This window comes from Rhinichthys klamathensis, unplaced genomic scaffold (assembly GCF_029890125.1).
Source record: "Rhinichthys klamathensis goyatoka isolate OS25496 unplaced genomic scaffold, OSU_Roscu_1.1 h1tg000015l_1, whole genome shotgun sequence".
NCBI lineage: Eukaryota > Metazoa > Chordata > Actinopteri > Cypriniformes > Leuciscidae > Rhinichthys > Rhinichthys klamathensis.
In genome coordinates, this window is record NW_026606567.1 from 2,359,059 (window position 1) to 2,375,000 (window position 15,942).

General features: G+C 40.1%; 1 protein-coding gene across 2 annotated transcripts in view; it reads left to right on the forward strand.

Annotated features, from left to right (window-relative positions):
- The window catches only part of adgrl1a (adhesion G protein-coupled receptor L1a), a 195,112-nt gene that overhangs the window by 117,966 nt on the left and 61,204 nt on the right, over window positions 1–15,942 (forward strand). For both annotated transcript variants that reach the window (XM_056232578.1, XM_056232568.1), the window contains exons 3-4: window positions 7,374–7,587; window positions 10,732–10,841. In XM_056232578.1, coding sequence (XP_056088553.1) covers window positions 7,374–7,587; window positions 10,732–10,841 — 324 coding nt within the window. The remainder of the gene's footprint in view (window positions 1–7,373; window positions 7,588–10,731; window positions 10,842–15,942) is intronic.

The window sequence follows — 15,942 nt, forward strand, 5'->3', positions numbered from 1 at the left end:
TTAGAGAGGCCAAACTTGCTGACATGTGGGCACTGGTCCACTCTCTGAACTCTTCACATCACTAGTAGTGCTGGCGTGGCAGCCATGCCGGCTCTAATGGTGCCGTTTCCAAAGCTTGAGCTCTGTGCTAATGAGCATCTGAGTGATTAAGTGGCGCCTGGAGATGCACTGAAAGAGGAAGAAGAAGAAGCGGGTGGCATCCACACTCAACCCTGCAGTATCTTTATCCCTCACAACCTGCTTCACTGTTAGAGCTCCTAATTGCTTAATCAATCATTGCTCCATTAATTGATAGGCAGCTCTGATAATCAGGTATTTTAAGCTCAATTCAATTGATTGACTTGATTGATTTTTGGAGTTCACCGGCGGATGAATTATTTAGTGGCAATCGTTCCTTGTCATAGAGCAAAGCATAGAGGACTCATGTGACACGTGACAAATGAATGATCTGAGCGCTAATGTATCACACATCATTAGAAGACAATTGTATTGTATGAATTTTTTATATTATGTAAATGTTTTTTTTTAAATATGAATATATTATTCATTTAAATATATTATTTTTTTTTTATTAGCTTTTATAATGATATCGTAGAGTGGACCCTTGCAGACTTTTTTTACGGATTTGAATATGCATAATATGATGTTTTATAAGGTTCGGGAGGAACACGTTCTAATGATCAAGCAATATAATCATCCCAACCAGCTGTCGGCAATCAATAATCAACATTGATTATAAATGGGGGGAGTACTCTGGGTTCGGGCCCAATTTCCGAGCTCGGAGCCCTCCCCCCGGACAGCACGCCAAATACGCATAACCATTTACTCTCTGATCATTCGTAAGTGTGAACTCGTGAAATATAGTTTGGACACTTTACTGTCCCATGACGCCATGGGAGAGAGGTCTAGATTTTTGCCAATTACCTCATTTTCGCTCCGGCGTTTAAACACCTTAACGTGTGCAAATGTGATAGGAAAGCGTCCTTATACGGCAGATTTAAGCACATCCAGCCACAGCGAGTGTTTTGCGGTAGGGGAAGAGAAATATATTACAAGCTCAGACTTTTTCTTGACCCAAGAAATATAAAAAATGTGTTCTCATCTCTTGCAGCCCAAGGACAAGTTGTACATTCGTAGAAATTTCAAATATGAGAGGAGAATGAGTCTGTGCAAGTTTCCCACTGACATTTAGAAATACTCTGGGGTTTAAAAAAAAAAAAGTAACATCAGAAGTCACATAATAAATATAGAATACTCTGAGTGAAATACATGGATGCTTGCGTTTGGACGTCACCACCAGGAAACCACTGTATTTTTTAAATACAGTCTTGTAAACATGTTTTGCTTGCATTGCCGGGTTATTGATTTGCATGTAAATCGGTTTATTTCAATGAACTGATTTTTGGTAGTTATCAGTGTAGTGGTGTGCATGTAAACGTACTCACTGTTACAGTATGTGGTTTGCAACCATTCTCTAGATACAGATGAGATCCAATATGGTTCTCTTTTTCTCCTCATTTCTATTGGCTCTTGAGTAATTGTGAAGCTCTTGGAATAGTGTTGGAACCCTGTGGACCTTTAATGAGCCAATCAATGGCATATTTGACCATCTACAACACTAGATACGAGTGTCTCCATTTCTTTTTCCCTGCTGAGTTCATTGCACCCTTCTTTTCAACTGTCTCACTCCATTTGCGTCTTGCCTGTCCTGTCTAACTCTGTCCGTGTCCTTGTCTGTCTGTGTCGGTCAGTGTGTGTGTGTGTGTGTTCAAGACTGAGGGCACGGCCTCTCTTCTCTGCTCTCTAAACCTCCCTGAGGCTTTAATTACTGCATTTGGATAATGAGTCAAATCCAATCACTCGTCTGCACTGTTCTGAATTAGTATACAGCTCCTATTATGGCAGCACCAGCCCTAGTTTCTTCACACCAGCTGCCCCGCAGTGACACGTCTTCATTTCTCGCCACTCTTTCTTTCACTTCACTTAGGACGTGGGAGGGAACAAGAGGAAAAGAAATGTGTTGGAAAAATCATTCAAGGGGGAAATATATGAATATGGAGCGGAAAGACCTGTTGATGGGGGGAAAGGAGGTTACATGTGGTGTCCATGCATAGATGCTTTTTGAACGAAAGATGGTGATATTGAAATGATGTTTCCATTTCATGCAGTGTATTATATTTATAAAGTCAGAGGCAGTGGCTTACAGGCAATGTTGTAGAAGGTGCTTTATGTGTAGCCTGTCATACAAGCTATGCGTCTTAAAGTCTGTATAGATTACACAAGGCTACAGTTTATAAAAAATAGTTAGCTATACAGGTATGACCAGTTACAATGAAAAAATAGAAAAATGTTATGTAGTGCACTTAATTTAATTGTGCGTGTTTTTTTTTATGTAAAACTTGCAAATAATATAATATTAATAAAGGCTACTTAAGTGTATTTAAAAAGTGCCACACTTAAGTAATTTTTCAAGTGCACTTTGTAATTATCTCAAATTAAATGTTTTTGTATTGCATTTTAAAAAGAAAAGTACCTTGATTATAATTTATAGTGTGTTATTTGATATTACAATTAGTTTAAATATACTAAATTACAAATTTATCATTAATGTGTAATGATATATATATATATATGTATATTCAAAAGTTTCCATAGAAATTACATGAAAGGATTTTTTTTTGTTTACTATAAATGCTTGTCAATATATTTTACAATACACTTTAACCATTTTTCAAAGACAATTTAAGTAATTATGAAATTACTTAAAAATATGTAGGTCCTACATAAGTGGGTCAAAAAAGCACTTTTACGTTCAGCTAATTTTTATAAATATAATTTTAAACTATTATACATTTTTATTTAATTGTAAATAACGTGCAGTTAAGTATCTACAAACATTACATTTATTTCACATTTAAGTATATATATTTTTTTTACAGTATATTATTTCCGCAAATTGCAAAGTATGCTTAAATTGACTACTTTGTTTTCACAAGGGAGGTTTTAAGGCAAATTAAAAAAATCTTTCCCAAAAACATAACATTTACATACAGGAAGAAAAAAAAACACCCTGGTCAAAAAGAGCAATGCCCAGTTACTTAACCATTTTGTTGAAATTGTGAACTGATCCACTAAAATTAACCAGACTTGTTAGTGCTAAATATGAGAGAGAGACAGAGAGAGAGAGAGGGGGAGGGAGAGAGGAAGAGGTCTGTTAAGAAGAGTGTGTTTGATTTACCTTAGTTTGCTGAGTTATAAAGCTGCCCACGCAAAATAATATGACTTTAAAAACCTGTGATGCAGCGTTGTGCCATGTTGCGCCGCTTTTCTGGAAATAGCCTGTTAATGGCTACTTGCTAAAGCGACAGTATTTTGGAAACGGCAAAGATCCTGTCACACTACTGAAAAATGTGGTTAAGTAAGTATTGCTACTTGTAGTTACTCTTCATTATTGATGAGGAATGGTGCTCATGGAGGCAATGCCAGTTCGATTCCTGCTATATAGCCTCATTCCCTTTTCCCTTCCCCACCCGATTCTACCATTCATTACCAGTCTACAAGTTTAGAGGTTCAATAAAAGAGTTACAGTAAAAAAAAAGATATAATTCTTTAAGTACAAACATTGCCGAAGAAAGAGACTGAACGACAGTCCAGTTTGTACAGAGACTGTTACATTCGGTTAAGATAGTTGCAGGGCTTTAGGGGCAAAGGACCAGTGATTCATCTGTTACAGCGATATATATTGTACACTCATTGATAGAACCAGATATGAGACTATGACTATCTGCTCCATTACAAGGATTGTACTGAGCAGTCAGTTAGTTCTAGGACTAGCCGATGTTTGTGTAGTCCAGTCGCACATCACATGTGCTTGTTCAGTGGCACTGATGACAGCAGGAGGAAAATTCCTCTGTTCACAAAGTGTGTCGCGATTTGTTTGCTTCTCATTTGTTTTGAATGCCATTCTGTTACGACCAAATATATTCGGAATTATGAGAAAGTGAAAATACAGTGAGCAATTTGCATTCACAAAGCATGCTGTAAGCAAACTGCAAGGCGAACTTATAAGATGAACTGTGATTAGTATTGGGAGAAAATAACTTTCGCCCTAATTGAGATCCTCATTGATGATGCCCTAGATCAGGGTTTCTCAACTCTGGCCCTCAAGGTCCAGTTTCCTGCAGAGTTTGCTCCAACCCTAATCAAACACACCTGAACTCGATCTTTAAGGTCTTCAGAATTGCTAGACATTTGCAGGTAGGTGGGGTTTAATCTAGGTTGGAGGTAAACTCTTCAGGAAAGTGGACCTCGAGGACCAGTGTTGAGGACCCATGCACTAGATTGTTTTTGCACATTCATATGCCATTTATCAAGACATTGCAAGTGTAACGGAGGCCAGCTGTGCAATAAACCTCACTCTGCGACTGACGCTAGAGGCTGCGGTCTTTAGCCTCCTTGTTAGAGTGCCTGCCTCCCATGCCAGAGACCTGGGTATGAGGCCCACACAGAGCGAGGCAAGTAGGACCAAAGGGGTTACACAACCTTTGATTTCTCCCCCACATAATTTCAGTTGTGCGGGACACACTCAGCCCGCAAGACGATGTCACGTTTACATAGGTAAACATTGAGTCATTGACTAGTTAACTGTTTCTGGATCACTGGTCGACTACTAAAATTACGTAATTGTGCAATTTTGAGAATACCAGCCCTCACACTAGATAAACTACGCATCTCAAATACCCCTACTTGGGGTAGGACCTTACCCTAACTTGGGATAGCATTTGGAAGTTACCCATTCAGTTACCCACACATAATCAGCATGCTAAAGCATTTGCACTACCTGGCAGGCCACATCTCCGACCCAAACACATTCCAATTACACATCCCAAAAACTGACCCTGAACAAATATTTCCTAGATAATTCTCTTTCAGATATTTACTTAGCCAAGGTCATTTCCCTAATCGTCTTTAGACCTGCTTATATCAAAAAGACAAAATGAAAATATAACTATCCTATCTTTTAAATGGGTTCCATCCTTTAGCTCTAGACTTTCGTTTTAATTCGGATTATGAAGATTATTCCCCTCAGTCCAATTTCCCATTCTGATCAGAGATAATGTCTGTGGGAGCAGAATACACTCATAAATGAGGGAATGAGCCTATTAATCCAGTGGCCCTAGTCGAGTTTGGGAGATAACTGGGTGGTTAGAGTTGGAGATACGTCGGGCAGATAGAAAGGAGAAATTATTGGGCTGACGCATTTGGCCTTGCTTGCGGGATGGCAACGTGCAGTGTGAGACGGACCGGCCTGCTGAAACTATATGAACATGTGGGTGGGTGGGTGATTGGTTGGCTGTGTGATTGGCCTCCTGTGGCGAGGCAGTGCCGAGCCCAGAGTAATGGTTTAATCAGTGACCAGCAGTATGGAGCTATGTGTTTGCTCCATGGGAAAGCTGCGGAAACAAGACTGCATGCTGGCACACTCTAATCCCACTTTGCTTCTTTATATATGTGTGTGTCATGTGGGCACAAGGGAGTGGATGTACACCAGAACAGCCTTGTATGAAGTATGTTTACCTACAGCAAATCTCCCAATCATCTGAACTGGTCTGAACCCTCAAACCTACAGATTTTACGGCAAGATTATACCATCCTTCCCAGCGCTGACTTGCTGGGGCGAGCCTGTCTGACGGCTACATGTGTGTATGATCTATGATGCAGTTACGCATGTCCACGTACGTAAGTGCTCAGGGAGTATAAGAGAACAGGACAAGGATTACAGGACGTTGAGTGGGAAAACAGCTTAGAGAGTCACAAGCATCTGGGATGAATGGTTGACATTTGCAGAAAACAGAGCACTCTGTGGAACATGTGCAGCTCTACGTAACATCTGACTTTCACATTGACCTTGGGGTGAAAAGGGGTGGCTCAAAAAACCCAAGAGAACTTTACGTTTTGGTCCTCCGTCTTTTGTGCAAAGAAAAGGCAATTTTATGTCCGAAGCTGAATGGATGTACTTGTTCCGTTTGTCCATACAACAGAGCCTGCAGATTACTGTTACTTACAAGAGCATGCATCGTCTAAGCAGGTTTTCGAGTTGTCTGCTTTTTCGTGAGAAAATGTTCCCACTATTTGATTGCAAAATCTTTGAAGCTGCAAGAGCTGAAGGAATGAATTTCAGGAGTACTGAGTGCTTCATTGATCAGTTTTTTTCCTGTGCATGGCACTCTGTGGGTCAGATCCACCCCCTCATCTTTCAGCACAATGGACAGCTCCACAGGTCCCTCCTCTCTATTTGTCAGCACCATGGAGAGCTCCGTTGACTGTTTTTTGTCCTTCTGTGAGTGGAGGCGGTCGGCGGCCATTTTACATGGCTGGATCTTCAAACTCTTTGAAAGCTCTTGTTCAGATAAAGTATGCCACTCTGGGCCACTCTCGGCCCCTCTCAGCCAGGCACAATGATTAACCCTACAGCACCTACAGCCCTCTTAACGTCTCTCTTTCGCTCTCTTAAATTGAGTGTAAATGGCAGATGCCATGTGTGGGAAGAAAGGGTCGGTGGTGCGTCTGGGGTCGCTTCTCTCCTCTTGGTTCTACTCAGGTGTTTGGTTATTGGCTCACGAAGCGATTAGGAAACATGGGAGCTGCTTTTCTATTCTCAAGCCTTGCATTAGGGTGGCGGATGGCACCCGGCGGAGAGCTGTGTGAAGGAGTGGGAGGATGTTAACAGAGTGTGTACGTAACTCTCACAGTTTGCTTGAGTGAGAGGGTAAATAGTTTGCTCCTTAGGACTACGAAGGCTGGAAATATGATCACTGCCTGTGAAAAACCCTCGTCCATTCCTCTGATTACTTCTCTTTCCATTTTGTATTATCTATTTTCTCTTTTTAGATTTATTTTTTGTGTGTGTGTGTGTGGGTAATAAAGGTTTGCTGTAATAAACAGTTCCATATGCTGTAATGCCAAGAGTTATTACTAATTAACAAGTAACTTCATGACCTGCTAATTACATCAGTAATCCATGCAAGTGTTAGACTCATTTTAAAATCAACATGAAGTCACAGTTGACCCTGTTTATTTTTGAACCTGTTTCTGGTCTGTATGACAAGGATCATGATATTCATAATATTTTTAAAAACATTCTTGCTCTGCCTCTAAAATAGAGTTTCCACTTACTTTGTAAACCCATCCTTTCTTTCCAACCATGTTACATCCACTTTTCACGATTCGATCAATTCAAATGTATAACATGTCCCACTCTAAAATTTCACTCTGAAATGTGCCAAATTACAGGAGTAAAATGGGTTGTGAACAGTGATAAGTGTCGACTTGAACAGTTCATACTAAATGTGCGTTTCTCTCTCTTCATGTAGCGTTAAGTCGCTCTGCAATGCCATTTGGTCTGATGCGGAGGGAGTTGGCATGCGAGGGTTACCCCATCGAGCTCCGCTGCCCCGGCAGTGATGTCATCATGATCGAGACAGCCAACTACGGTCGCACGGACGACAAGATCTGTGACGCCGACCCCTTTCAGATGGAGAATGTACAGTGTTACTTGCCAGACGCCTTCAAGATCATGTCACAAAGGTACATCGGAGTGGGGTTCATTTTTACAGTGTCTATTTTTGTCATAGTTTTTGTCTTTTGATGAAAAGTCATAATTCATTTTTATAATTTACCTCTGAATAAATGACAGCTGACAAAGATCACATATCAGCTGATTATAATGTACAAAATGACAAAAATGTGTACAACTGGAAAAAAAATCAAACATTTTAAAAAAGGTATAAACATTTATTATATTATACTACCATTTAAAAGTGTATATAAATATATTTAAATAATAATAGTAATACTAATAATACTTTTGTTCACATTTTGCATCTGCCTGTGAATAGAGTTTGTTCAGCAAGGATAGTTGAACAAAAGTGAAAGTAAAGTCATTCATAATGTTTCAAAAGGTTTATGTTTTTAAAAAAAACACTCTTCTTTTCAAATTTCTGTCCATGAGAGAAACCTGAAATACATTTTGCACAATTTCCACCAAAATAAAAATTAGGCAGCACAACTGTTCTCAACATGAATGTTTCTTGAGCATCATATCATAATATTAAAATGATTTATGAAGGATCATGTGACACTGAAGACTGGAGTAATTATGCTGAAAATTGAGCGTTGATCACATGAATATATAATATATTATAATATAATTTTTTTTTTTTTTTTTTTTTTTTTATTGTAATAATATTTCAGAATATTACTGTAATCCTCTATTTTAGATCAAATAAATCCAGCCTTGAACATAAGACACATTAAAAAAAAATCCTACCGGTCCCAGTCAGTACTAGTACTGTATATTATCATCAACAGTATGTTGTAATTAAAATCATTTCATTATTATCATGATGCATCTTTTTGGTCTCGTCTTCGTTATGGTATTTTTGTCGGTAAACTTTGTTGACGAGATTAACACTGCATGGGAGAGAGAGGGTGGTATAAATGTTACAAATTACTCTGACTGTTCATGTCACTGTTTTGTTTGCATGCACTGTGTATTCCAGAGTGTATTGATATGGTTGAGTGGTTAAGTGACTGTTTAGCGTGTGTGTTTGAATAATGTGAGCATAACCGGTGTGTGTGTGTGTGTGTGTGTGTGTCGCCTGCAGTTCGAGTCCCTGTCTGTGCTCAGCATTTGCTTCCTCGGAGATGAGATCAATGATTCCCTATTCTAGCTATCCATCAGCATTGTAATGGAGAGAGAGAGAGAGAGAGAGAGAGAGAAGGAACAGAGGAGGCATGTGGGATGGATGAGTAGATTGAGAGAGGGATTGGACTGGGAATGATGCTGCACTAGTAGAGAGATGATGAGGGGATATAGAGAGGGATTTGAAAAGAGAAGTGTCTCTGCATCTGTTTGAGGGAGAATAAATCTTTACCGTGCTAGAACTGTGTTTGCATTTCATACCGATAACAACCCTGCATTCACACATTTATCTGCTTTAGTTCGAGGCAATATAGCTCTAAGTAGGTTTGAGCGGGAGGAATAGTCTGTTGCCTCCGCGCGGCTTCGACTGACGCTGTCTGTCACATGATCACACCTATAGTGAGAAATTATTACCTCATACTTAGAACTAGACATTTGAGCAAACCCCTAACTTTAAGTATTACACTTTAACATGTAGCCTATGTCTCACCTACTGACATGAATGACACCTTAAATCATGCATCTTGTTGAGGAGAGGTGTGATATTACTTTTCCAAGCTATCAGACTTGTGAAAGAGACTTCGGACATATATACATCGATATATTATCCTAGAATAAAGATTTGATTCTACAAACCTCTGCAAACTTGCGGTTATTAGATTTCCTGAAGATGTATTATGTGCATCTTGGGGGGGTTCAAGAGATTTCTACTGCAGTTTGATCGTAATAATTCAGGAAATACCTGTAAAATAATGTTTAATGTACGTTTAATTTCTTTAAAAGTCATTGCACTTTATATAAATTAGGATATTTTAGTTTACTTGTATACGGTTTCTGTTTGCCAGCCTTAACTGCCAGTTATTTGACTGTTTTTTATGATTGTTTTTTTTTTTTTTTTTTTACAGTGTCACAAAAGAGAAACCTTAAATCCTTGATCTCAAACCCTGCTGTTGTTACAGTATATAAAGTATAAATCTGTTTTCTTACAGATTTATTTGATATTTAGATTTTTTTTTTTACTAATTGATTCATTTTTAGGTTCATTATTTTAAATTTATTTTATATATATATATATATATATATATGTGTATATATAATTTTCTTTAGCAATGTTGTGTTCTTTGTTTACTATCATTATTTGTGCACTACTTTTAACAATGTATGGGGTCGTTAGGATTTTTTTTTTAAGGTATGATATTTTAAAGTCTCTAATGTCACGAAGACTGCATTTGTTTGATCAATGAAAATGCAGTAAAAATTTTAATATTGTGAAAAATAATTACAATTTAAATTGACTGTTTTCAATCTGATATATATTAAAATGTAATTTATTCCTGTGATGCAAAGCTGAATTTTCAGCATCATTACTCCAGTCTTCAGTGTCGAAATTATAAAATCATGACTATATTGCATTACATTACATTATAAAGTTTGAAGACCACTGCTATAGACCAATTAAAATACAGTAGATTAACATTTAATTTGGGTGGTTTTAGTTTCTCTCCAGCAAATAATTGAAAGCAGAAAATAAAAAGAAATCACTCACACACACACACACACACACCTACACACATTCTGATCATCACAAACAATCTCAGTGTAATTTCTTATATATATATATATATATATATATATATATATTATATATATTATATATATACACTGCCGTTCAAAAGTTTGGGAACAGATCGGTAAGATTTCTACTGTTTTTAAAAGACGTCTCTTATGCTCACTAAGGCTGCATTTATTTGATTATAATTACAAAAAAACCCAGTAATATTCTTAAATATTGTTTTACATTTAAATATATTTTAATTGTCAGCATCATTGCTCAGTCTTCAGTGTCACATGATCCTAAAGAGTGAGCAGAAGAGACTTTCAAACTTTTGAACAGCAGTGTAAAACGAACTTTTAAAAAGTCAAAACAGTTCAATAATTTGTGTGTGTTTGTGTGTATAGTGTTGACTGAAGGAATGATGCTTGACTTTGCTTCTTTCTTTCTCTCTCTCTCTCTCTGGCCTTCTCAGGTGTAATAATCGGACTCAGTGTGTGGTGGTGGCTGGGTCTGATGTTTTTCCTGACCCCTGTCCAGGAACCTACAAGTACCTGGAGATCCAGTATGAATGTGTGCCATACAGTGAGTAACCATGCAGACACTCCATCCCAACAGCCCCACCCCCTCGCCTCTCCTGTCCCGCCCCTTCACCTCCCCAACCCCACCCCACCTAAACCCCGCCCCCTCAACCAGCTACTGCCATCCACACACACACTCACTCACTCATGCTCAGTCACGCACACACACACTCACGAGTGCGTTCTCTCCTTCACGCACACACACATCCTCTCTGTTCTCTCTCTCTTTCTTACACTCGCACGCACACACTCTCTCTCTCTCTCACACTTTAAACCGCTTTTTTTTTCCATCGGCAGTGCGACGTTCCAGAGGCTGAGGGAGATTTTCACATTGGGGAGGTGCTTCGTACACAAACAAACACACACACCGGGGCAGATAAGCATTCGATATCCCCAGCGCTGTGCAGACTCAGCCTTTATGGCGATCATAAGCACACAAACACACTCGTGCACAGCCTCACACACAGTAACAGAATGACCCAGAGGGTGCTTTATCTGGCATTAAACACCTTTACCTCCCCTCTGACAGACAATCAAAATGAAAATTGTTGCCGCGGCGAGGCTGCGAGAGAGAGGTGTGTGTGCGTCGCACAATGGGAATGTTAACACAAACCTCAAATTTATTTCAGACAGCACGACCCAAAGTCGCACACATGCTAATATTCCCATGGCAACGTTCGGCTCTCTGTGGCGCGGGTTCACTCGCGAATGAGAGGCAGGTGTGAAATTTCGAGCGAGCGAACGCCGACTCGAACGTGTTTCCGGAGCTGGACTCATGTGAAAATCTCCCGTCAGACGATACCCCTCCTCCTCCCCCTCATGAGCGCTGACTTTACGTGTGCAGGTGGTCCAGACGGGGCCGTGATTCAGCGGAGGGTGGGTCTGTGGGGCTTTAGGTGTGTAGTTTGGTTTTGGGGGGGGGGGGAGTTAATGGGTTTTACTGTGAGCGGGAAGGGGGTTATTAACTCTAATCTATAATCCCGGGGTCAGTTTCTCTGCTCTTCCCACAGGAAATAAAGAGGATGGACTACAACCCGGCAGTTCACTCTGCTCACTAATCCTCCTTTCTCTTTTTTCTCTCTTTCAGTGTTCTGCTTTCTTCGTGTGCTCCTCTCATTCGTAATCACTCTTCTGACATTTTTATTTTCTCGTCCAGTCCTTTGTTTCACTCGCTTATTTTTTTTTGTTGTTGCTTTTGTTCTTCGTTTCTCTTTGGATTCACCTGCTGCCTTCTCTTTTTTTTGTCTCGCACGCTTTTTAGCCTTCATCTCTTTTTTTTCTTTGACATGCTTTTATTCGATCTCCACCATCACTTCCCCTTTTTCTGTCTCTTTCTCTTTCTTTTGCAGGCTTCGGGAAGCGCCCAGAAGAGTTGAGCATTTATCTTTTAAAGCTTTCAAACTCTTTCTCTCTCTCTCTCTCTCTCTCTCTCTCTCTCTCTCTCTCTCTCTCTCTCTCTCTCTCTCTCTCTCTCTCTCTCTCTCTCTCTCTCTCTCTCTCTCTCTCTCTCTCTCTCTCTCTCTCTCTCACACACACACACACACACACTTGTACAGAATGAACGGGACTCTTCAGCCCACACTCTTTGACCACCTTTACCCAGCGTCCGTAATCCTCAATCCGCTTCTACACAAACACATCAAAACACAGAGTGCAAATACTCTTCCTCTCTTTCCTCTTTCGGGTGCTTAGCAAGACTCAGGTTTTCCTTTGAGGCAGTGGCTAGTCTCTCCCTCTCTCTCAAAAACTCAATGTCTTTCTTTGTTGTTTCATATTTTAACAGTATTAACACTTTGTTTTAAGGTGACATAGTTACATGTACTTGCTATAGTAATAACAGTAAATTATGCATAATCTCTGTCAATCTCAATCTCTCTCAAAATAGTTACACATCACTAACCCTAAACCAAACTCTAACCCTAAGAGCATGAAAGGAATAGGACAAACATAAATATATGTATTTTCCTGACTTTGGTCTGTTTCAGGCCCGTCGCCAATTGTGACACAACATGCCCCCCTTATCATATGGTCATTCAGCAAACTTACTATTGAGTGCAAAAAAACTTAAATTTGTGGATTTGGCCATTCACATATTCCATATCGAAACGTCTTCAGCAGCATTTAGCTCACAAAAAAAGGTCATTTTTCTCAGAATTGCGTGATATAAACTCACAATTGCAAGTTATAAAGTCAGAATTGCGTGATATACAGTCGCAATTACGTGTTATAAAGTGAGATAAACTCGCAATCGTGAGAAAATGTCAGATTTTTTTTTTTCCGTGGTGGAAACCATATGCTTCTGATCGCTTTTAGAGGGAAATGCTGTCCATAAATGCTGACCTAGGATCAGTTTTCTCCGAAATTCTCCGTGTTTTGAGCGGTGAGTGGATTCTGATTCTACCCATGCGCAAATCCTCTCGTTATAACAAGTGGTTATGTAAATTAGACATTCATTGTGCATCAGCTTCACTGATTATAACGGAGCGTGAGATCGCAATGAGAAAAAATATAACCGCTTTTTTAATGTTAATAAAATGAGCGCTCTTTGTGCGTTTTCAGCCATGCCAAATCCTGCATTTAGTAAATGTTTTTAAAGGGGACGCATATCCTCATGGTGTTGGTTTACCCTCCGCGTATTTTATGTTTTGGTGTTGTTTTAATATAGAAATTGGTCTATTTCAGTTCTGTCAGGACCACTATTGACAAATACGATTGACATGTAGTTTAGGATTAGCGATATGGTTCTGTTCTGGGCGAGAACTCCCTGCGCGTCCATGTAGCTGAGCATGGATAAGAGCAGCAATAACCCCGCTTAGGGTTAACAGAACAGAACCAACATGAATGTATTGCAGATATCATTAATTAATTTTAATGTACAACATAATTACAGAATTTTAGTCTGATTCAGAGGGAATCAGAATGCCAAATCCTGACTGGCGAGAGGAGGAGCTGGGGAGGGAGGAGGGTAATTGGCTAATGAGAAACGCGATAGCTGTTGATAATACTGAAGGAGCTTATATATGTATACAGTGATAGACGTCGTATTCCTATAAGTAGACGTGGATCAGCTGATGCGAGCTTGACTAACGTGACCCGCCAGAACTGACGCTATGCTTAATTTATATTAGGCTAAATACGGGATGTTATTTTTTTGGTGAATGTCTGTTTTATAGATCATAAGAAAAAGTTATCCCCCCACATTAAAAAATGTTAATTAAATGCCCACCCATTCTATATGTTCTGGCGACGGCCCTGGTCTGTTTTCTCTTTATAGTAGGTTCGATTCTTTCCAATAGTTATTTCATTGTTTCTGATGGAGAAAGTGTGTGAGGGAGGCTAGTCGGTGCGTTAGCATGACATATGTTGGCGAGCCGCATGCAGTTGAGTCACAGCTGAGACACTAGCACGCCTCACCACTCTGCTCACTGCTTCATTTAGCCTGTCACAGTTATTTTCCTCTTCTTTTTTTTTTGTTGCTTCCTCCTTAGTTGCCATCTCTAGGATGTTGGTTTGAAATAGCGCCGTGCGCAGAGGTGAGAGGATGCGTGATTAACTAGCTGCTGACTTGCATTTTATCTCCTATTTTGAAAAAAAAAAAACTTTGTTAATGGGGTTTGAGGAATGGAAAGGTGAGGGAAATTGGGACCTGATTCCACCATGATGAAAAGTTCTCGCTGTCTGAAGTGACAAAGAACAGCCAATTATTGGAATCCTCCGTCAGCCTCGTCTCCCCCGAGAGACCGTGGGCACGAAAGGGACGCGCTCCGCTCCTCTCCGGGCTCCACATGTTGTTGGCTAGCGTGATGGAATAAATAGAAACGCGCCTCAATTATATCCAGACTTCACGCCCCTCGAACGCCGAACCAATTCGGCCATTTTTAATTACCGGGGGATGGTGGCATCACGCGGGCCTCTGTGGAGATTTGTCGAGATTAATTGAATTTACTGCGGCTAATTGCTCTGATAATGCCCCATCTTTCACGGCTGCTGGAGAACACGTTCCGCGCCGTTATTGGCGTGTTTATCACTGACACATGTCCATTTGTTTGTTTATTTAATATGTAAGGAAGAAGGGCTACTGCGTTTAAGGACGTAGCTTGGCTTGCGGCGCATCTGACAGACTCCTGTTTGTGTGCAAGTGACGCAACTCCCTTGATAACAGACACCCGAGACAGAACGGCGACAGATTCAGCCAAACTGTCTTACACTCTCGCACACACACACATACACTTAAGGGCAGAGTCAGTACGCCCGCCAACACACACACACACACACACAAATGCTCACACATAACCGCGACTGTAGCCAGCATGTCAAAGTCGGCTTCTGAGTGCCAGCAGGAGTCAAACTTTCTGGCCCTCGTATCCACAGAGCTCAATGTCTCAGAGGAAATGACAAACGGGCAGCGCCCCATAAAGACAAACAGCAGCGCCTGACTCAGTCAGCGGAGACTCGCTCGAACTCCACACAGCCTGAGGCCATGTCGGCCAAGAAGCATTAATGCATCGACAACCTCTGTAATACGTCCTCATTCGCTCTTGCAGCAGAAATCTGTTTAGTCGAGTCGGTTGGCATCTTTTCCTCTGTGTCCAGTGTCTTCTGCATTATACAAGACCGCTCGCACTTGATACTCGCGCTAGCTTATCTGATAAACTTAGCCAGGTCAAGAAAAGGCAATTAGATGCATTTACAGGTACGGTGTCTTAGTCTTCACAATAGGCAGCACACGCTCAGCTTATCACTCTGTCCAGTTCATCGATCGGTACTTCAAGAGTAACGTCGTGGTCACGTCATGCCAGAACGACCGTGATTACAAGATGACAATTACTCTCTGCTGTTCACGTCCTTGCAAACAGACATTAATCATTTCTTTTGGCATTGCTCTTCATGCCAAAAAAGTGGAGTGGGTGGCTTGTTAACTCTCTATGCTAAGAAAGTAAAGCATATTTAATATCTTTGATTATTATTTGTTTTTTTAGATCAAACTCATTATTATTATTACTTTTATTATAGTTGAATTATAATAATTAACCCACATTTTGTTGAAAGGACTACATAAACATGGCATTATGTATTTGTATGACTAAGTTTATAAATATAATGAA